The sequence below is a fragment of the Ovis aries genome, chromosome 3 (assembly GCF_016772045.2).
Source record: "Ovis aries strain OAR_USU_Benz2616 breed Rambouillet chromosome 3, ARS-UI_Ramb_v3.0, whole genome shotgun sequence".
In the NCBI taxonomy this organism is placed as follows: domain Eukaryota; kingdom Metazoa; phylum Chordata; class Mammalia; order Artiodactyla; family Bovidae; genus Ovis; species Ovis aries.
The window spans coordinates 115899855-115922730 of NC_056056.1; the positions used below are offsets into that span (position 1 = coordinate 115899855).

General features: G+C 36.3%; 1 protein-coding gene across 8 annotated transcripts in view; it reads right to left on the reverse strand.

The window, feature by feature from the left end:
• The window catches only part of PPP1R12A (protein phosphatase 1 regulatory subunit 12A), a 169590-nt gene that overhangs the window by 92273 nt on the left and 54441 nt on the right, over positions 1–22876 (reverse strand). For all 8 annotated transcript variants that reach the window (XM_042246555.1, XM_004006214.5, XM_060412480.1 and 5 more), the window contains exon 2: positions 13876–14006. In XM_042246555.1, coding sequence (XP_042102489.1) covers positions 13876–14006 — 131 coding nt within the window. The remainder of the gene's footprint in view (positions 1–13875; positions 14007–22876) is intronic.

Consider the following 22876-nt stretch of genomic DNA (forward strand, 5'->3'; position numbering starts at 1 on the left):
CCATTGTTTCTGGGTTATCGGTTTCCTCAGTTCAAAGTGTGGCACACTGAGGCAAAGAGAAAAGCCAGAAACTCACTCCTGTGTCACTCCTTGAATCCTGAGACCCCAAGCTCTTCTGACTTCTTTCCACTTTTCAGAGTCTTTGTTATCTTATGTATAATATGCAGGGTTTTTAGTTGTACTTAGCAGGAAAAATAGGGAAAAGCATATATATTCTATTTTCCCATAAACAGAAATTATTTCAATCTTTAAAAAAATCAATTTGTCAAAATCCCTCAGGTGGAAGTATTATTTTTATATGTAAATCATGTTATTAGTCCAGTAACATGGATTAATGTGGTCCTGATACCTTGCCATACACCTGGCTGAATTTCTGACATCATGGTTTCACAGTTATGCTCTAGATACAATAGCGAAGACCAGGCTAATACGTGTGAGAGAAATGAATTTATTGTGAAAGTGGGCTCTTTTCCAACTGTCTAGGCACCTGGATTGTCAAAACAAAACAAAAACAAATTCAAAATGTGTGCAAGTATTTACATTCCTCTCTTCTCTTTGCAGAGTACCTTTAAATACAGGAAATTCTAAAGGTTCTGTCTTCACTATTGATTTAATTATTCCCCAGAGCAGTGACAATACTTCTTTGATTGTGTGCTAACGCCTACTAAAGATGCATACTTGTTTATTAAAACCAATTACATGCACTGCTGTCCTACATTATTACTGCATCTCCCAATGCCCAGAGGCAAAAATCCTACTTATTGTGTAATAATTCTAAGATGTAAATTCCCCCACATTTTAATATTGCTAAAATCTACAATCAATTGAACTTACACTCATACATAACAATGGATGAGGAACTCAACGTGGCTGTCTTTGTCGGTCTTTGTGTAGCCCAGTCATAGCTATTCCTGCTGTTTCCACTTCAACTGATTTATGTGCACTGATACCTTTAATACCTTATTTATTGAGCTTAATTATTAACTTTAAAAATACCTTCCTGGATGGTGTTTGACATTTTTTGTTGATACCGTGTAATAAGGTCAAGAAAGCACCACCAACAAAACCTGCAGGATGCTATTAATGTCAGTGGCTTAGAAGAAAATCCCAAAGGCAACAAGAAAACATTCTTTAGCAACGCTGCATCCATGACACGGCAACTGCATAAAGAATGACACTGTGTGGGGGAAAAAAACATCTCAAGGTGCTTAAAAACAAGAAACCACACACACTGTGTTACAGTTTGTTTGTTTTTAACCTTTTAAGTTGGTGCATAAAATGATACTCTGTTAAAATGACGGAATCAGATTTGATGAAATTCAGTATACGCACTATAAACATACCCCCAAAAGTCCTGGTTTCTTATTGCATCTTTTCAATTGGCATCTCAAACTAGGCCTATTTAAATCCACATTATACTACATGCTTTCCTCTGCTTCCCTCAATCAAGTCTTATTTTAGTTTAATGGCATCCTTTTACTAATTACAAAGGCTGGAAGGGGAGGCAGAACAGTGTAGTGCAGACTTGACAAGACAGTCTAGGTTTAAATCCTAGCTCTGCCAATTACTGTATGTGATTTCTCTCTCTGTTTCCTCACCCATAAAATAAGAATTACAATATGGGCCAATCACTCATCTAAGCACGAATTTCAAAACTTGTCCTATTTTGGAAAGCTACTGAGTTTTCCAAACTCACTCCTACTGAGTCTGAGTCCGTCCTCCATAACCAAACATATCGATACTTTTGCAAAAATAAATCAATGCTTCGGTGGGTGAGAAACAAAGACTACAGACAGCCTCGCCTCAGGTCTAGCCATGGTTTGCTGCCAAGCGAGCCTGCACCAATCTTGCAGCTGGTCATTTTTCAGAGTTTTGGGGTTTTAGAATTGTGCGTCTGGGCCGTAGGGTAGTGGTAGCAATATATTTTCACGTGATTGTCAGAATGACCAAAATTATACTCAGTTAAAAAGACTCTGAGCAGTGACTCAAAGTGCTCAGCCAATGTTAGCTATTACCAGCACTATCACTACTGTTGATTTTTCTTCCCACCTTACTACCTAGATCCAGTCAATCACACCAAACATTTTTAATTTTATTTTCCAAATTTCTTTCAGATCTGCCCCACCTCCAAGCAAAGCACACAAATTCCTCTGTGCTACAGCCCCAGTTTCCTCTTCCTGTTTTATTAGCTACTCTCGCCATATAACACTAATGTTCCTCTCCTGAGAATACTATACAGCTCCAAAGAAGCCTGTTATCCAAGTCAATCATGACAACCGCTGATTTGGTTAACCAGAAAAGATTGTTAAAATAGGTAATAGTAAAATATATCACATATGTGAAAATAAATAAATGCAAGACATTTATTTCAACACAGACGATACTGGAGAATGTCTCCAATGACTTAAATCCACGTTCCCTTTCCTGCATAAATTATACTCCTAATGTACTAAGACATCAAAATGTCTTAAAGTGAAACTAACATTTGCAGTCAACACAAATGCAATCCGAGTATATAATCCTTCTAGAAATTTTTTTCTTTCCATTTTTCAGTTGTTGCACCCACATCCAATTAAAGAGCAATTATATTTTCAGGACTTTCCCTTTATTGAGGCTTTTCCAAATAGTTAAGTTAATCATTAGCAATAATTTTCTTTTTTGTACACACTGCATCAGTTTTGAGTGCTCTCATTAAATTATATTATCATGAACAAGGGAAATAGACATGGATAGGCCAGAAAACACACAACTAACTTTTGGTAGGCTTGTAATTCAACTAGTGGAAACAGAAGTGAGCTTAGTAGAAGTAGTCTACGTGTTACAATGGTCAATATTAATAACTTTATAGCAGTCATTCAGTATGTTATAACAAAGAAATGGCCAATGTTAGTAATAGAGTGGATGTTAGTTAAAAGAGCTTTAACCATGTGTTATTTCCCATTTCTGAATATGACTTTTCTCAGATAGATCTCAATTCCCAGAGGCAAAAATTCTGCTACTCTAGATAGGGGGAAGCTGCCGTGTAGCACAAGGAGCTCAGCTCAGTGCCCTATGATGACCTAGAGGCGTGAAGCAGGGTGGTGTGGTAGGAGAAAGGCTCACAAGAGAGAGGGTATATGTATAATCTGATTCTATATACATATAGCTGATTTATGTTGTTGTACAGCAGAAACTAATTCAACACTGTAAAGCAATTATACTCCAATTAAAAAAAAAAAAAAAAAAAAAACCCTGTCCATTGTTTAATCTAATAATGTCACCTCCCTGGAATCTTTCTCTGAATGGTCTAAAGAGAATCGATCACTTCTTCCTCAGTGTTCCTTGAACATCTCTTGGTCCATTTCTTCTGCCTAGTATTGGTACTGACTTCATATGCATCTGTAAGCTTCAAGATTAGGTGCAACTGCCATCATTTTTACTTTTTAAAATCCCTAACGCTACTATGCTGCTGCTAAGTCGCTTCAGTCATGTCCGACTCTGTGAGACCCCATAGACGGCAGCCCACCAGGCTCCCCTGACGCTGGGATTCTCCAGGCAAGAACACTGGAGTGGGTTGCCATATAGGAGACAGTAATAATGTAACAGAAAGAACATCAGAATTTGAGTCTTGAGAATGAGGGTCCAGTTCTGATTGTGAAACGGAAATAACTGAACATGTTCATAGAGTAATTAAAAAAAAACAGCAATAAGAATATATATCAGAATACTGTTGTTGCTGTTTTGTCACTAAGTCGTATCTGACTCTTTTGTGACCCCTAGACTGTAGCCTGCCAGGCTCTCTGTCTATGAGATTTCCCAGGCAAGAATATTAGAATGAGTTGCCATTTCCTTCTCCAGGGGATCTTCCCAATCCAAGGACTGAACCCTGTGTCTCAAGCATTATTCTTTACTGCTAAGCCACCAGGGAAGCATATATGAAAATATTAGTTTGGGGCAAATATACCTCACAAATAAAATTTATAGTGTTTTCAAAGGCTCTTAGATTCAATTTCACCTTCTGAGACTTTTAATCAAAACACATGGTCTGTTTACACTAGCAATGTATCATTCTTAAGAAATATGTAAACTGAAATGCATGGATTTGCCAACTCTTTTTGGAGCTCAAATAACCATATATCAAAGTAAATATGACAAATGACTACTTCCCTCTCCCCTGTTCCTCTCCTTGAGCTAGGTCTGCCCTAAGGGCAAATAATCAGATTATAGTTTTATTAAATAATCCAGGAAAACCAAGAGTTTAGCTATTTTTCACTAAAAGTAGTGACCAAAAATAATAATACAAGTAATAACTAATTCAGCTAACTGTACTGATATTAAATACTTTATTGTATTTAAATATTAAATACAACTAAACCGTACTGATATTAAATTCAGCTAACTGTACTGCTATTCATTGTGCCAAGTGTTTTATAAATATGATCTCATCTAATCTTCACAATAATCTTATAAAGTAGGGGTAAGTGCTAACTAACATTTCCACTTTATAGATGAGGAAACAGGTTCAGAGAAGTTGGTAGTCTGTCTAAAGTTAATAGCAATTACTTAGCAGTTAAAGAGTTGTCTCATTCCTGACCTTGAACTCAGGAATATTATAATGCTTCTCATAGATGTGGTGATGCAGTTCATATAGTTCTTAAATGGCAAGAATTTCTGATTCTTTCACCACAAATAACATTACTGAATTCCAGACAGGGGAACCAGCAGGTGCAGACTATGAAGCAAGATGCCTAGTTTGTTTAAAGGCTCAGCAAGAAGACCAGTTTGGCTAAAAGAGACCCTGGGGAAGAATGGAGAAAATGACATCACAGATGCAACAGGGGGCCACCCCATAGCCTCATAGCAACCAGAACCCCATTTTTTGAATGCATTATAAACCCACTGAAGGATGAAGAGCTTTGAATAAAATGTGATGCTATTCCACCTACAATGTCTTACAAGGATCATTCTAGCTGCTGTGCAGAAAATAGATGGGGGGAGAAGATGGTTATGGCTAGAGTGATTCCAACTGCAATAATTCCAGTGAAGAACAACAGTGTCCAGGATCAGAAAGGAAAGAGGTGATGAAATAGTTAGATACTGAATATATCTTGAAAGATAAGCCAAGAGAAGTCTTGAAGATTCCGTTGGATATTTATGAAATAAAGGTTATAATGAAGAAGAAAAGACATGATATAAATAAGCCACCACAGTATTTTAAAAAGTTCTATCCTTAAATAGTTGATTCTTTAATGATCAAATGACAAAGCTAGTGAAACTTTTTCCAGGCTCTATATAAGACCATGAAAATGTCACTGAATGCCATCACCTATTTTATGATGATATGAAATCTTCAACAGCAATGTCTTCAAAGCTATTCCAAACATGAAGGAAAATATATTAAATGCACTAATTAATCAACATTTCATTCTATACGCTATGAAACCACATAATGCTAGCCTAACACAGGGCTAATTTTCTCTATTACTGGAAAATTTTAATGCAAATCCTAGAGCTACTTGAGATAAAAGCATTCCTTAAATATCTGTGGTGGAAGCCTAAAAAAATAGAGTGATGAAATTGAAAAGATTATAATCATATCAATAACCAAGATGTTAATAAAACAAATCATTTAAGTTTTATTGTTCAACTATGAATTATTTTTCACAGAAACAAAAATTCTTACAATTTGCAAGAATAAAAAAAAATAAGGACAATGCCAAGGAAAAGGTCATAGTCATTCAAAAAAGTAACATTCGTTGGTCAATCAAGAAGGACAAGCTGAATTAACCACAATGACACTGTACAATGGAGTACGAAATACTAAATTTAAAGAGAACAATGAGAAATATCTCTATATCCCACTACATAGTAGTGTCCAGGAGAGACTGTTAAGTGAAAAAAGAAGAGTGGAGAAATAGTATATGATAATTTTTCACTTATCTACAAAGGGGGGATAATGCTCACATTAAAACACAAAGTGGGATAAAACAAAATTTAAAAATGTTAGCTATAGGAAATAGGGTGGTAATTGCCATTAGACCTGGTATTTTATGTAAACTGTCAAACAAAATTAAACAAAAAACAAACTCTAAAACAGAAGTAAACAATTAACGTAATGGTATATATAGTTAGTGCCATAGCCACACAGAAAGTACTATTCCAAGTGACTTCAACACACACAATAATTCGATGGTATACTCCAACTGGGATACCATAAGGACAAAAAGAAATGTCACCCTGCTCACTCCTGTCAAAAAACAAAACCAAAACCAAATCCCAAACTTCAAGCTGCTTTCAGTACTTATGATTACTGGTGGTACTGTTTTAAGCAGTCTAATGTACGTGTAATATATAATGCAGCAAATTAGTAACTATGTATTATTTTAATTCTACAGTTCTTGGCAATGAAGAAGGGAGAAAGAAAATACAGAGAAAAAACAGAAGAGGTTAAAGAAAGATACCCTGTGGATGCTGAATTTCAAAGAATGACCAATCCAGTATAAAAGGGACAGGTTTCTTTAGAGAAATGGCAATTCCAGAAACACAAAAGATGTGTCTGGAATATTTTTATACTACTAAACAGGAATGAAGCTTTTAAAGATCACTTTACTGGGTCATATCCCAAGGTCTTAGAAGCCAACATGAAGAGACTCTTGTTGATCAAAGATGGTACAATTTACTAATCAGTAAGGATAATAACTGCAATACACTGAAATACATCAAGTATGCTTAAACGCATGCACAGCTCAAGTTACTTAAATCACACATACACACACAAAATCAATTAGTCCTTTCTGAAGGTTAAGTAAACCAACTCACTATTTTGAAAACCACTATTATAAAGGGAAAGAATAAAGAATATATCCTGATTTCGTATAAAACTTGTACTAGTGGTAACCAAATAGTAGACATGAAGTTTCCTTTACAAAAATGTTTCAGCTATAAAAAAGAACTGAGTTTTCTTCTAATTATTCTTTCATCTATTCTTTCTTTTACTCATTATTATTTCTTGGTTACTTCAATGCTTTTTACATAATAACTTGAATATATGATTCAGTTATAGTTAATGGTTACTTATAATTAACTGATCATCTTAGACTGGAATACTAAATTGAACACATTTTCTTGGACTCCGTAATCGTTCAAGTATGTACAAAAGTCATTATATTTAATTTTGCTCTTACTCTACAGTCTAATGACATCGAGCTGTAACTTTTAAGGAGGAACACCTTGATTCAACAGTGAGAATTTTATACTGCCTATATTAGACTGCTAGCATTACCATAACAAAATACCCACAGACAAACTGGATCAAACAACAGAAACTCATTTTCTCATAGCTCTGGAGGCTAGAAGGTCAAGATCAAGTGCTGGCAGGATTGGTCTCCTCTGAGGAGTCTCTCAGCTTACAGACGGCCACCTGCTAGCAGTGTCCTTATGCTGTCTTTTCTCTGTGCAAGCCCTTGATGCCATTTTTTGTGTGCAAATTTCCTCTCAAAAAGATACAGTAAGATTGGATTAGGGCCCACCCTAAGGGCCTCATCATCTCTTAAAAGGCTCTCTCTATATAGTCACATTCCCATGTTCTGTGGTCAGGCCTTCAACATATGAATCTTATGGGGACGTGACTCAGAGCATAACACTACGAATTCAGTTCAGTTCAGTCACTCACTCGTGTCCGACTCTTTGCGACCCCATGAACTGCAGCATGCCAGGCCTCCCTGTCCATCACCAACTCCCAGAGTTTGCTCAAACTCAGGTCCATTAAGTTGGTGATGCCATCCAACTACCTCATCGTCTGTCATTCCCTTCTCCTCCCTCCTTCAATCTTTCCCAGCATCAGGGTCTTTTCCAGTGAGTCAGTTCTTGGAATCAGGTGCCCAAAGTACTGGAGTTTCAGCTTCAGCATCAGTCCTTCCAATGAATATTCAGGACTGATTTCCTTTAGGATAGAGTGGTTGGATCTCCTTGCAGTCCAAGGGACTCTCAAGAGTCTTCTCCAACAACACAGTTCAAAGGCATCAATGTCAGCCTTCTTTATAGTCAAACTCTCACATCCATACATGACTACTGGAAAAACCATAGCTTTGACTAGACAGACCTTTGTTGGAAAACTGTCTCTGCTTTTTAATATGCTGTCAAGGTTGGTTACAGCTTTTCTTCCAAGGAGTAAGCGCCTTTTAATTTGATGGCTGCAGTCACCATGTTCAGTGATTTGGGAGCCCCCCCAAAAAATGTCTGTCACTGTTTCCACTGTTTCTCCATCTATTTGCCATGAAGTGATGGGACCGGATGCCATGATCTTAGTTTTCTGAATGTTGAGTTTTATGCCAACGTTTTCACTCTCCTCTTTCACTTTCATCAAGAGGCTCTTTAGTTCTTTTCGCTTTCTGCCATAAGGGTGGTGTCATCTGCATATCTGAGGTTATTGATATTTCTCCCGGCAGTTTTGCTTCCAGCTTGTGCTTCATCCAGCCCGGCATTTCTCATGATGTACTTACTCTGCATATAAGCTAAATAAGCAGGGTGATAATATACAGCCTTGACATACTCCTTTCCCGATTTGGAACCAGTCTGTTGTTCCATGTCTGGTTTTAACTGTTGCCTCTTGACTGGCATTCAAATTTCTCAAGAGGCAGGTCAGGTGGTCTGGTATTCCCATCTCTATAAGAATTTTCCACAGTTTACTGTGATCTGCACAGTCAAAGGCTTTGGCATAGTCTATAAAACAGAAATAGATATTTTTTCTGGAACTCTTGTTTTTTTGATGCTCGATTGGATGTTGGCAATTTGATCTATGGTTCCTCTGCCTTTTCTAAAACCAGCTTGAACAACTGGTAGTTCACGGTTCACGCACTGTTGAAGACTGGCTTAGAGAATTTTGAGCATCACTTTACTAGCATGTGAAATGAGTGCAACTGTGCAGTAGTTTGAGCATTCTTTGGCATTGCCTTTCCTTGGGATTGGAATGAAAACTGACCTTTTCCAGTCCTGTGGCCACTGCTGCCGAGTTTTCCAAATTTCCTGGCATATTGAGTGCAGCACTTTCACAGCATCATCTTTTAGGATTTGAAATAGCTCAACTGGAATTCCATTACCTCCACTAGCTTTGTTTGTAGTGATGCTTCCTAAGGCCCACTTGACTTCACATTCCAGTAATAGATAAGAAAGCCTTCCTCAGTGATCAGTGCAAAGAAACAGAGGCAAACAACATAATGGGAAAGACTAGAGATCTCTTCAAGAAAATTAGAGATATCAAGGGAACATTTCATACAAAGATGGGCTCAATGAAGGACAGAAATGGTATGGACCTAACAGAAGCAGAAGATATTAAGAAGAGGTGGCAAGAATACACAGCCAATTCAGTACCTCCCACGAAAGAAAGATGCTAATGCGTACATTTCAATACATGACCCATGAGTATATAGTAAAACAAGCCATAATCTGGCCATTAACATTATACTCCCCAAATTCACTTCATTTATTCTTCCTCTAATCCACTCTGGAGAAGAGGCATTATTAAACAATCTGTTTTTCGTTTCCCCTAAGATTTCCACCTCACTCAAAGCAGGGAGAAACTGAAAGTAATTACTTTGGGGAAAAAGTGAGATGACTTACGAGTGAGAATATAAACAGCCACCTCTCATCTACTCACTAGGTTCCTGCCAGGCTAGAGACCAGATGTGAAATTCTTAACTGTCTGGAAACTGAACCGTGACCTTCCATTCTTTGCTCTACTATCTCTAATGTATTATCATGCACAACTAGTGCCCTTTCTTTTTAAGTCAGTTTAAGTTTGATGCGATTTATTATTGTTCAGTCGCTCAGTCGTGTGCGATGATTACCTGGATCTAAAATCATCCCAACTGACACAGTGGATATTAGCCAAGCCTACAAGAGGAAATTGTTCAGAAAAATTATCTTTTCAAACTCAGAATTAAAAACTGAAATACAAGGATTAAACATATGAAGAAAGAAATTGAGTTTTCATTTTCCCAGAAAAGATAGATAAGGTAATGGTCAAAAGTTAATATATATGGAGTATTCCAGGAACTCTGCTTGGTGGGTTACATCAGTTAACCCTCACAACAAACCTAGACAATATTAATCCCTTTCTATAGAGGAGAAAATTGAAGATTATTAACACTAAGCAACTTGCCCAAGGTCATACCCTTAGAGACTGGCTGAGGAAGCCTTCATAATTCACATTAGTTGACTCCAGAGCCTACATACCAAATATTTAAGGACAGCTGAAGATAAATACACATTAGCTATTTTTCTTCATGAAGATGAAATCCAAGACTTTTCTTGAGCATGAAAAGAATAGAAAGGAATAAAAAACTTGAAAATCATGATTAAAATTATGAATAACCAGTACTGTTTTACAATGGCAGGGAGACTCCTTCGTTTTATACATAAAGAAATCAAAGCCCAGAAAGAGGAAACAAACTGTCAAAAGATGTTGTGCAGTCAGTATTAGAGTCAGTAATAAAATTCAAATAGCTCAGCTCTTCTAACTCCTAAAGCACTTTTCATTTCACCAAACACTACCTTTCCCTTCAACTGCTATAATGTATTTCCAATACACATGGCTGAGGGGATGGAGGGTGGGAGGATGGGCTGGGGTATACACGTGCATGAAATGAACAAAGAAAGAAAAACATGAAGAATTACTAAAAGAGACTCCCAGAGTCAGTCAGTCAGTTCACTTCAGTCGCTCAGTCGCGTCCCACTCTTTGCGACCGCGAAGACTGCAGCATGCAAGGCTTCCCTGTCCATCATCACCTCCCGGAGTTTACCCAAACTCATGTCCATTGGGTCACTGATGCCATCCAACCATCTCTTCCTCTGTCGTCCCCTTCTTCTCTCACCTTCAATCTTTCCCAGTATCAGGGTCTTTGCAAATGAGTCAGTTCTTCTCATCAGGTGGCCAAAGTACTGGAGTTTCAGCTTCAACATCAGTCCTTCCAGTGAACATCCAGGACTGATCTCCTTTAGGATGGACTGGTTGGATCTCCTTGCAGTCCAAGGGACTCTCAAGAGTCTTCTCCAACACCACAGTTCAAAAGCATCAATTCTTCGGTGCTCAGCTTTCTTTATAGTCCAACTCTCACATCCATACATGACTACTGGAAAAAGCAGAGATATTACTTTGCCAACAAAGGTCCGTCTAGTCAAGGAAATGGTTTTTCCAGTAGTCATGTATGGATGTGAGAGCTGGACTCTCAGAGTAGTACTATCATATTCAATACTTATTAGTTGCTAAGCTTTGATGTGAGCAGATAGAGTCCCTTGGACTGCAAGGAGATCAAACTAGTCAATACTTTAGCCACCTAGCCACCTGATGTGAAGAAATGACTCACTGGAAAAGACCCTGATTCTGGGAAAGACTGAAGGCAGGAAAAAGGGACATCAGAAGATGAGATGGTTGGATGGCATCACCAACTTGAAGGACATGAGTCTGAGCAAGCTCCAGGAGTTGCTGATAGACAGGGAAGCCTGGTGTGCTGCAGTCCATGGGGTTGCAGAGATTAAGACACGATTTAGCGACTGAACAACAACAACAACAACAACAACAACACTGGGATTATTCTGCCATATGGTAGTTTTATTCCTAGTTTTTTAAGGACTCTCCATACTGATCTCCATAGTGGCTATATCAATTTATATTCCCAACAACACTGCAAGAGTATTCCCTTTTCTCCATACCTCTCCAGTATTTACTGTTTGTACATTTTTTGATGATGGCCATTTGACTGGTATGAGGTGGTATCTCATTGTAGTTTTGATTTGCATTTCTCTAATAATGAGCAATGTTGAGCAACTTTTCATGTGTTTATTAGCCATCTGCATGTCTTCTTTGGAGAAATGTCTGTTTAAATCTTTTGCCCACTTTTTGATTTGTTTGTTTGTTTTTCTGGTATTTAATTGTATGAGCTGCTTGTATATTCTGGAAATTAATCTTTTGTCAGTTGTTTCATTTGCTATTATTTTTTCCCATTCTGAGGGTTGTCTTTTCACGTTGTTTGTAGTTTTTCCTCTGCTGTGCAAAAGCTTTTAAGTTTAATTAGGTCCCACTTGTTTATTTTTGTTTTTATTTCCATTACTCTAGGAAGTTGGTCATAGAAGATCTTGCTGTGATTTATGTCACAGACTGTTCTAAGTTTTCCTCTTAAGAGTTTTGTAGTTTCTGGTCTTACATTTAGGTCTTTATTCCATCTTTATCTTTGTGTATGGCATTCTTTTACACGTAGCTGTCCAGTTTTCCCAGCACCACTTAATGAAGAGTTTATCTTTGCCCCATTGTATATTCTTGCCTCTTCTGCCATAGCTGTGTGGGTTTATCTCTGGGCTTTTTATCTTGTTCCATTGGTCTATATTTCTGTTTTTGTGCCAGGATCAGTGTGTCTTGGTGACTGTAGCTTTGTAGTATAGTCTACAATCAGAAAGGCTGATTCCACCAGCTCCATTCTTCTTTCTCAAGATTGCTTTGGCTCTTTGGGGGTCTTCTGTGTTTCCATATGAATTGTGAGATTTTTTTGTTCTAGTTCTGTGAAAAATGCCATTGGTAATTTGATAGGGATAACAATGAATTTGCAGACAGAATTGATACTATAGTCATTTTCACAATATTGATTCTTCCAACACAAGAGCATGGAATATCTATCTGTTTATGTCGTCTTTGATTTCTTTCATCAGTGTCTTACAGTTTTCTGTACACAGCTCTTTTGTCTCCTTAGGCAGGTTTTTTCCTAAGTATTTTATTCTTTTTTGCTGCAATGGTAGGGGATTACAATGATTTTTTTCATTTGCGTTTGGCTCATGAGGCACCTGCTTACTGAGCTTTTTTGCCTTTCCACTTTGCTTTAAGCTGAAGCTCTAATACTCTGGCCACCTGATGTGAAGAACTGACTCATTCGAAAAGACCCTGATGCTGGGAAAGACTGAAGGCAGGAGGAGAAGAGGATGACAGGGGATGAGATGGCTGGATGGCAGGCATCACTGACTCAATGGACATGAGTTTGAGCAAGCTCCAGGAGTTGGTGATGGACAGAGAAGCCTGGCGTGCTACAGTCCACAGGGTCGCAAAGAGTCAGACACAACTGAACGACTGAACTGAACTCAATTTGCTTCAAATGCCAAATTACTGTAGAATCATTGATGCTGAATTCTTTGGCAACTTTTTGTGTAGTTGTAAGAGGATCAGCTTTGGTGACTGCTCTCAAACTGGTTGTTGTCAGCTTCCAATGACCAGCCACTGCGTTCTTTATCTTCAAGGCTATTATTTCCTTTGCAAAACTTCTTGAACCACCACTGCATTGTACATTGGTTAGCAGTTCCAGGGCCAAATGCGTTGCTGATGCTGTGAGTTGTCTCCACTGTTTTACGATGCATTTGGAACTTACCAAAGAGAAATCGCTCAAATTTGCTTTTTGTCTAACATAATTTCCCTAGTCTAAAATAAATAGCAAGTAATAAGTCACTAGCAAAAAAACATATAGCAAGAAATGTGCATTAAAATGATGTATAACCACATTTATTTAAGAATGTATTCCAATATTAAAGAGCAAAATTCAACAATGCAAACCTGCAATTACTTTCGCACCAACCTAATATTAACCTTGAGTCATCTGACGATACTCTACATGTACTCGAGAGAATTACTCTTATCAGTTCAAAGTATCAAAGTCAAAGACAGGAGGGAGACAAGAAGATGACCTCATACCAAGAGACAATATCTGGATTCCCACAACCCACTTATTCTCCTTCCTGGGAAGAATAATTTTCATCAATCAAGGTAATATAACAGTTTTCTCATTTATCTATAACAATTCCCATAAAATCTCAAGTCTCTAAAACAGTGTTTGGATGAAAATGAGCACAGCACTGGCTTACTCTGCAATGTCGAGGTATCCACAGGAAGCAGCTGCATGCAGAGGTATCCAGCCTTCATTATCAGGTTGGTTAATATTCGCTCCATTTTCTACCAGAAACTTCACCATATCGACATTGTCATCAATGCAAGCCTAAAAACAGAACAGAAAGCAGGATCAGAAAAACTCTGAATCAATACTCCCAATAACACATTAACAGAATAAAATTACTATCCTGGAGCTTTCATAACAAATACTTTCTAAAAGGCAGTCTGCTGCTATCTTGATTGTATTTCTATCAAGCAGGTAAATGGTACTACAAATTTTAATAATACTTGCTTAGATACACAGAACAATACTATATAAGACTAGACTTCTTATGCCAACCCCATGACAAAAACAAGTACATGCCAACATGAAAACAATCAAAGCATTATAATTAAGTACTAATAATACACTCTACAGCAGTGGTTCCCAAAATGTGATCTGTTTAGGGAAGAGGGATCCTTTCAGAGAGTTGACAAGATCAAAACTATTTTTATAATAATACTAAGACGGCATTCCCTCTTTACACTATGTTGACATGTGTACTTGATGATGCAAAAGTGTCAGTTATGAACATGCTTGTGTCTAAGCACAATCCAAGGCAGTGGGAGAAAAAAGCAAACACTGCACTCTACTGTCACTGTAGTCACAGCTATACACTCACAGGTTTATTTTTTCCCACAAGCCATTCTTACCTATGAATGTCCTTGACAATGCAGTAAAAACTATAAATCATATTAAATTTTGACTCAACTATACATCTTTTAAATATTTTGTGAAACAAGATAGGAAGCATGCATCAAGATTTCTTCCAAGTATAATGACTGCCCTGAAGAAAAATACTTGTATAATTTGCAAGCTGATCTAGCCACTTTTTCCATAGAATACCATTTTCTAAAATAATTTTGTTGGGGTATGTTTACAATGTTGTGTTCATTTCAGGGGTATAGCAAAGTGCACCTGTTATACATACAACCACTCTTTTTCAATTTTTTCCCCATACAGGCTACAATGGAATATGATTTTTACTTAAATGACAAATTATAGTTAGTCTAGCTTGGGCTGTGGCAGAAACTTTCTTGAAAATGAGCAAAGTAGGTCTGTCAAAACAACTAAAAGTATTTATTACTAATGATAAATTCAAGTTTTCAGGAGAAAACGAATTAGTTACTTTAAAAATGACATTTACTTAACAGAGGTAAAGCCCTGCTTTAACTCGTTTAAAATGAATTAATAAATACATAAAGTCCTCCATTTTAACCTTCCCTGGTGGCTCAGTGGTAAAGAATCTGCCTGTCAATGCAGGAGACGTGGGTTCAATCCCTGGGTCGGGAAGAGCCCCTAGAGAAAGAAAGGCAACCCACTCCAGTATTCTTGCCTGGAGAATTCCATGGACAGAGGGGCCTGGTAGGCTACAGTCCATGGGGTCGCAAAAGAGTCAGACACGACTTAGCGACTAAACAACAAATTGTAAATAGTAATATATACAAACCACAGAAACAAGTTTCTTTGAAGTCCTTCATAATGCTGTATCCCCAGCACTTTATTATTGTTCTCTGCATGTAGTAAGGGCTCCATAAATGAATAAATGAACAAGAAAGCTAAGATTCAAAGAGACTAATTAAGTAGGTTGAATAAGCCACAGAGATAGGAAATGACAGAGCTGAAATTCTATCACAGATGTTCAGATTCCCCAAAATAAGCTCCTTCCACACTTAACACCATGTTGACAGATGTTCCTGTTTCATCAACTATTTCTCATCTGTTTGCAGTTTCTGAAACAGGGTATCATACATTCTAGGCACTAAATAGGGCTTTCCTGGTAGCTTAGCTAGTAAAGAATCCACATGCAATCCAGGAGACCTAGGTTGGGAAGATCCCTAGGAGCAGGGCATGGTAACCCACTCCAGTATTCTTGTCTTGGAGAATCCCCATGGACAGAGGAGCCTGGTGGGCTACAGTTCATGGGGTTACATAGAGTCGGACACGACTGAGCGACTAAGCACAGCACTCCACAGGCACTTAATAAGTGTTTGCTGTATAAGTAAAACAATTTTCCTTTACCTATCACAGAAACAAAGAAAAATACTTTTAGTAGCTTCTTCCTTGGGGGAAAAAGACAAAGTCAGTGTCAAGAAAAGCACTAAGGACAAAGTACTTCATACCTAAAGCAGGAAAATTCTGACAGGTGTTGGATGTAGGCTCCAGTTCTGGCTCTGCCATAAATACTGTAGCTGGGAACAAGTAATGTAATCTTTCAGGGCTTTGTCTTTCAGGTGGAGGAAAGAATTTGATGGGTTACACATCTCTAAAATTCCCTGACATATTTACATTCTTATATATTTATGATTCTTCCATTTGGAACAAGATGGCAAGATCCCAAAATGCCCAAATAGTAAGTACATAGAGCAAATGGTAAATGAGTATATAAGGAATATTCATATAAAGTTTGAGAATACACTGCTTGGGAAAAGAATTGTGTTTTTCAAGGAGCAGTGATTAAAGGGTAGGAGAAATGTGAGGACTGCAGCTGTCTGATAACAAGAGAAGAAACATCCAAATTTTACTGCATTAGGAAATAGTTTATAAAATGTTATTTGAGATAGCTAATGACTCACAGTTACTTAAATAATACAGACCTATTTATAAGTTTAATCATTAATTTTCCTTGGGAAAAGATACTAAATTCTATTCTCTCTGTCAACCTCTCAATTCCTATCGGCGCCAGAACAGTCCTCTGATGTTTATCACTGCTATAAAAATATAAAACCCTACCTGATAAACGTGTTTAATACAAATATGACTGTTTTTTTAAAAATGGAGAAAATTTCAAATAAGACATTAAAGAGATATGGGAAATGCTCACAACATATAAGTTTATTAAGATGTAAAACAGTTTGCCTGATTATAATTTTACTTAAAAAGGACACAAAGGATTAGAAGAATATACAATAAAATTAATAGTCCTTATCATTGGTTGTGAGACAATGAATAATTTTTATTCTTTAAATTTTTATTTATTTTCAAAATGTTTATCATAGGCAATGCTTACATAAAAAGAAAATCTAAGCTTTGGTTCTTAAAAATATTAAATCTATTGTGTTGTAACATGGAGAAATACCAAACTGCTGGTAAAAGTGTAAAATTCATATAACCCCTTTAGAAAACCTTTGACAATATCTACTCAAGTTATAGTACTGTTAAATAAATGGGGTGGGATGTATGTGCATATGGGGAGATTCTACTCATGTAACAGAATCCTATACATCAATGAAAAAAGAACAAACTAATGCTACCTTCAACAACATATGTAATCCTCTCAGACATATACGTGAGTGAAAAAAGGCAGACACAAAGGATACAAACTGTGAATTTCCAGGCAAAACTAATCTCCAGTTATAAAGCTCAGAATCATGGTTAACTCTGTGGGGAAATAATGGAAGGAGCATGAGGGAGCTTTTGGGAAGACTGAAAATGTTCCCCAGCTTTCTGATTTTTATATAGACATGTACAAATGTAAAAATTCACTGAATTATATGCTGTATACTTTATTATATGTAAATTATACTTCAATTTTAAAAGCTAAAAAAATAAAAAAGAACTAGCATGTATTAAAAACCTACTGTGCATTATCTTCAGTATAAAACATTTCATTTATCTTTTCCTAAATTGTACATGCTATCAAGTTGATGTATGACAGAAAACAACAAAATTCTGTAAAGCAATTATCCTTCAATTAAAAAATTAACAAATTTTAAAAATAAATAGTATAAAAAAATAAATTGTACACATTAAAACATGTCTTCCTTTATCTATCTCCTGCCTCCTGCAGTTCCAAGTATCAAATGGAATCTCTTTTTTAACTGATAACCCTTTAAATATTATGAGTTCTCCCTGCCACCCAAATTCTCACATATTCTTTTTAAGTATCTGGCTACTCTTCAAATTATATATGCTAAAAAGTACATATGCCAATGCCAAAAGAATAGAAAAGATCACATTAGTATAGAATGCTAGCTCATGAACAACAATTACAAAAGGGCATAATAGCAGTGGGTAGGAAGTACTAAAATATCCTTTGGAACATACAGAGATCTTGTGATTAAGATGGTCCATATAGGTCTCATAAGAATATACATTTAAGCAAGAGTTTGAAGATTGCATAGGAGTTGTTCAATTCAACTAGAACATCACTGAGTAAAGGCACTATGATTTTAAAAAATGCATGGAATAACAGAACAGCAAGTCATGCAAAAGGTATACAGTATCTGTAAATTATAAAATAGAATAAGGCTAGGTGCTAAAAGGTCTGAATATATTGCAGGTAAAAGATCTAAACATTAAGGCACAGATGACAGGATTTGACATTAGAGGTAGCTTTTGATCTGCTTTTTATTCCACTCATCAAGAAAACCTGGAATATTTATATCAGTAATAATGGCTCAATTCAGGCAGTAGGGGCAAGTAGAGGAAAACACTGTCAAGTTTCAGGAAGATGATGTTTGAAAAAGCTACTCAGAGTTTACAAGCAGAGGGTTAACATGATCAGATTAGTATTTCAGGAAGATTACTGGGAACAGTATGAAGAGGGAAGAGCCTGACCTGAGCAACAGTTATTCAGAATGAATATATATTAAAAGAGAAATTTAGGACAAAACGTACAAGGCTTAATTAAAGATTTGATACGAAGGATGAGGAACGGGAGGAGGTCATTCATGAACATAAACATCACAGGTTTGAAAAACAAGTTGAAGAAAGATGATTTTAGCTTTGGATATGCTGAATTTCTAATCATGCATTTCCAGGGGCCAACTGGATATGCAAATCTAGAGCTTAAAAACAAATGTGGGATGAAAATATAATTTGGGAATTGCCTGCATTAAGGTAATAATTAAAATAATGGAACTTGGAATCATTCAGGGAGAGAATGCAGAGAAGTGATTTCTATGAAAATAGTTAAAAGAAAGGTTAAGTTATAATCATTATATTCTTCCTGGAAGACAAAGATATTTGTGTTATTTTAATCAGTCAGTTAAAGAGCATTCTCAAGAAGCTTACCATGTAGCATGGCATTCAAATACACAAGTAAATAATAATATAAAAAGGAATATAATAAATATACGGCTGTATATTTATTATGAAAGCTAAGAAAAGGAAGAATGGTTGTCATCATGGAATATGTCCCGGAGGAGGCTCTACACACGAGTTTAACAGATGATTCAGTAACAGAGTCACATATGGGGCATATGTGTAACATAAAGGCGGGATCCAGAACAGGGTCTTATTTGCCATCTTATGAGTAACTCTTTGACACTGAAGGTAAGAGTCTCAGAACAAATGACTAACTTTTAAAGTTTCTCTATTTTAAGAAGGTAACTACCCTAGCTCTTTGAAAAAACATAAAAAGTTATTTCTCAATAAATGAAATGTTGCTGATTTTGATTTTAAATGTTTAAGGTCAGTATAATGTAAGAAACATCAACAAAAATACCTAAAGCTGGTAATATTAAATCCGCTTTTGACTTTCTTTACATGTTTTTGAAACATTTAAATATAAATTAAATGCTAAAACACTGTCATAAGACATCTATTATAAATGAATCTCAAGTTTGTGGTGTAAATTGTTCAGTGAATTCTCCTGAACATTTACAAAGCATACACAAGAAACTGGCAGGCATGCCCATAAAAATATTGTTGCTAAGAAAATCAAAAGCTACCACATGCAGCACATTAAGAGATACAGGACTTGCTGACTTTAAACAGTTGACTAAATATGGTCAGTATATTAAGTCATACATGGAAAGAAAGAGAGTGACTCAACTGTACTTCTAAAATCTTATCTGACATGATTTATCTGAAGTTTTTCTACATATCCCAAGCTATTACCAGTAACAGATGATTGTGTGAAGACACTTTTGTCATTTAATTCCAGGTACAGGCAGCTTTGTCAACTTGAGCTACAATCGATTTCAAAAAACTCATTCAAGTACATAAAACATCTGTTTTTATTGAAGAGGGCCTACTTATTTTTCTCAGCAAGTTAGCACAAGGACAACTTTGTTTCCCACTCATTTTTAGGAAAAAGTTGAAACACCTGATAGAAAAGGACTGAATTTTAAATAGCTGCACAAAATTGGCTCTGAAAAGACAGAATCCATGCCTTCAAGACAAATTATGTATGGGTTAGGCATGGGAGTTGAAAATCACTGCATTTCATTTCTAGAAGAGATAAAAACAAATGTATTTAGCAACTCTGTAATGCAATTAAGTAAAATCACAATTACAAAATTAGAGGCATTTGAAATAAATTCTAACATGTTATATTCCTTTTCATGAAGGTGGTTTTGCTCAATGTACAGACTCTAGCGCCACACTTTCTGGGATTAATCCAGTTCTGCCAGTAGGCTAGTTGTTGTTGAGTCAATTATATATAAAACATCCTGTATGCCACAAATTCCTCTGGAAAATGAGGACAATAACAGTACCTAGTTCAAAAGCTTACTATGAGAGGTATATGAATTAATACATAAATTGCTTAGCGCAGTACTTTTCAAATAGTAGGTGCTATTCTGTTTATATCAACACATAATCTGAAAGCTAAATCATCACCATTTAAATTTTTCTCTTTTTATATTCTAATCCAAAATTTACTATTTCATTCCTTATAAATTACAAAACAAAGTTAAATGACAGAGACTTGTCAAATATTCTTTGTAGTACCACTTTGGGTATAAGTCCTATCCACCAATATTTCTATGAAGATGATTAAATTTTAAAAGATTCGCTAAGAAAATTTTAGGGATTTCAAACCTCCTTCCAACAAATTACATACAGTACAGGAGGATAAAACAAAGGAAATGATTTGGTTGTATAAATGTAATTACAACAACTTGGGTAAAAATATATAATTATAATAATTAGATGAAGTGAATACAGTTTGCATCTAATCATTAGTGACATAATTACTGATAGGCAAAAGACAAATTAACCTGAATACAGAAGTCCTCTAAAACAGTTTCTACTTCCTTGAAATAACTCTTTATGGCTCTTAGTAAGGAAAACTTAGTTCTGCTCAACTGGTGGGAAGAAATTTGTAGATATACCAGGAAATAGTCCAAGGCCTAAGCATTCAGGGTGATATAGAAATCAGTGAGTGTTCATCAAGAGGAAGTAAACTGGAGACACCCAAACAAACTTTCTATTTTAAAGGAAACTGAATTTGGACATATCAAAGGAGGAATTACAGATGTAGTTTACACAAGAAAAACAATGAAGAGCTCCAAGCAGTACTCCCTTAACAATAAAAAATGAATACCTTGGTCTTGCACTGAGACTGACAACTGAGCATATACAACCTTAGGAGATCACCTGTTATATATTTTTTAACTAAAAAGATTAATTCTTTACTTTTTTTAATTGGTAGAAAATTGCTTTACAATGTTGTGTTGGTTTCTGCCATACAACTCCAGTCACAGTTATATATATCCCCTCCTCTTGAGCCTCCCTCCCCTCACCATCCCACTCTCCAAGGTCATCACAGAGTGCCAGGCTGGGCTCCGTATGTTACACAGCAACTTCCCACTATTTACACATGACAGTGTATATATATATGCCAATGCTATTTTCTCAGCTCGTCCCACCCCCACCTTCCCCAGTCCATTCTCTACTAGGTTCATCAGTACCATTTTTCTAGACTTCATGTGTATGCATTAACAAACAATACTTGCTTTTCTCTTTCTCACTTCACTCTGTGTAACAGGCTCTAGGTTCATCTACCTCACTACAACTGACTCAAATTCATTCCTCTTCATGGCTGAGTAATTTTCCATTTGTATATATGTACCCCATCCTCTTTACCCATCCGTCAATGGACATCTAAGTTGCTTCCATATCCTGGCTACTGTAACTACTGCTGCAATGAACATTGGGGTAGCTCAATTATTATATTTAATTATGAAAGTAAGTTCAGCACTGCATTTTAGTTAAATGACTTTATTTTTTGGCCTTTCTTATTATATAAGCAGACAGGATATAGGTGTAAAAGTAAAGGCCTAGTCTTATCATAAATAACATTCAAATTATAAAATGAAAGAATAAATTCAAAACAGATTAGACACAATGGCTAAATGATGGGAAATTTTTCATTTGAAAAAAGAAAAATTCAGACTTATGTATATACAATATCCATAGGAGACACAATGCCTGACAAGGAGAAGATCCAGTTTATATTTGTGGAGTCAATGAACTGGACAAGGCAAAGGGACTATAACAAAAATGCACTATTTTTTTTGAGACCTCTCCTCCCACAAGACAAAAAAGTTTCTAGGGCAAAAGTATAGTCACCCATTGGTATTTGTGGGAGACTGGTTCCAGAACCCCCTGCAGGTACCAAAATCTGCAGATGCTCAAGTCCTTACTATAAAATCAGGGCAGTATTTGATTATAACCTGTGCACATCCTCCAGTATACTTTAAATCATCTCTAGGCTACTTAAAATACCTAATACAATGTAAATGGTTGTAAATACAATGTAAATGCTACATAAATAGTTGAAAGCTTGTGGCAATTTCAATTTTTTGGAACTTTGCAGAATTTTTCTGTGAACTATTTTCAACCCTGAATGGTTCAATCTTTGGATGTAGAGGAGCGCTGACTATAATCCAAGCACTGCTTAAACATTCATTCATACACCCAACAAGTATTACATTAAGTATCTGAATGAGAATGCCAAAACTTGGAACCATACTTGGTTCTTAAAAACACACCTTGTATGTATTCTTATTCCATAGGTGTTATTTCCTTTATTGAGATCTATAAAGCAGTAAGTTAAACTTAGATCTTTAGATGCCAAAGACTTTCATTAGAGGACTTAATAAGGGAAAAATATCACTTCTAGAGTTTAGAATCCTTGTCTACGCTGTGCTAAATCACTTCAGTCATGTCCAGACTCTTTGTGGACCCTATGGACTGTAACCCAC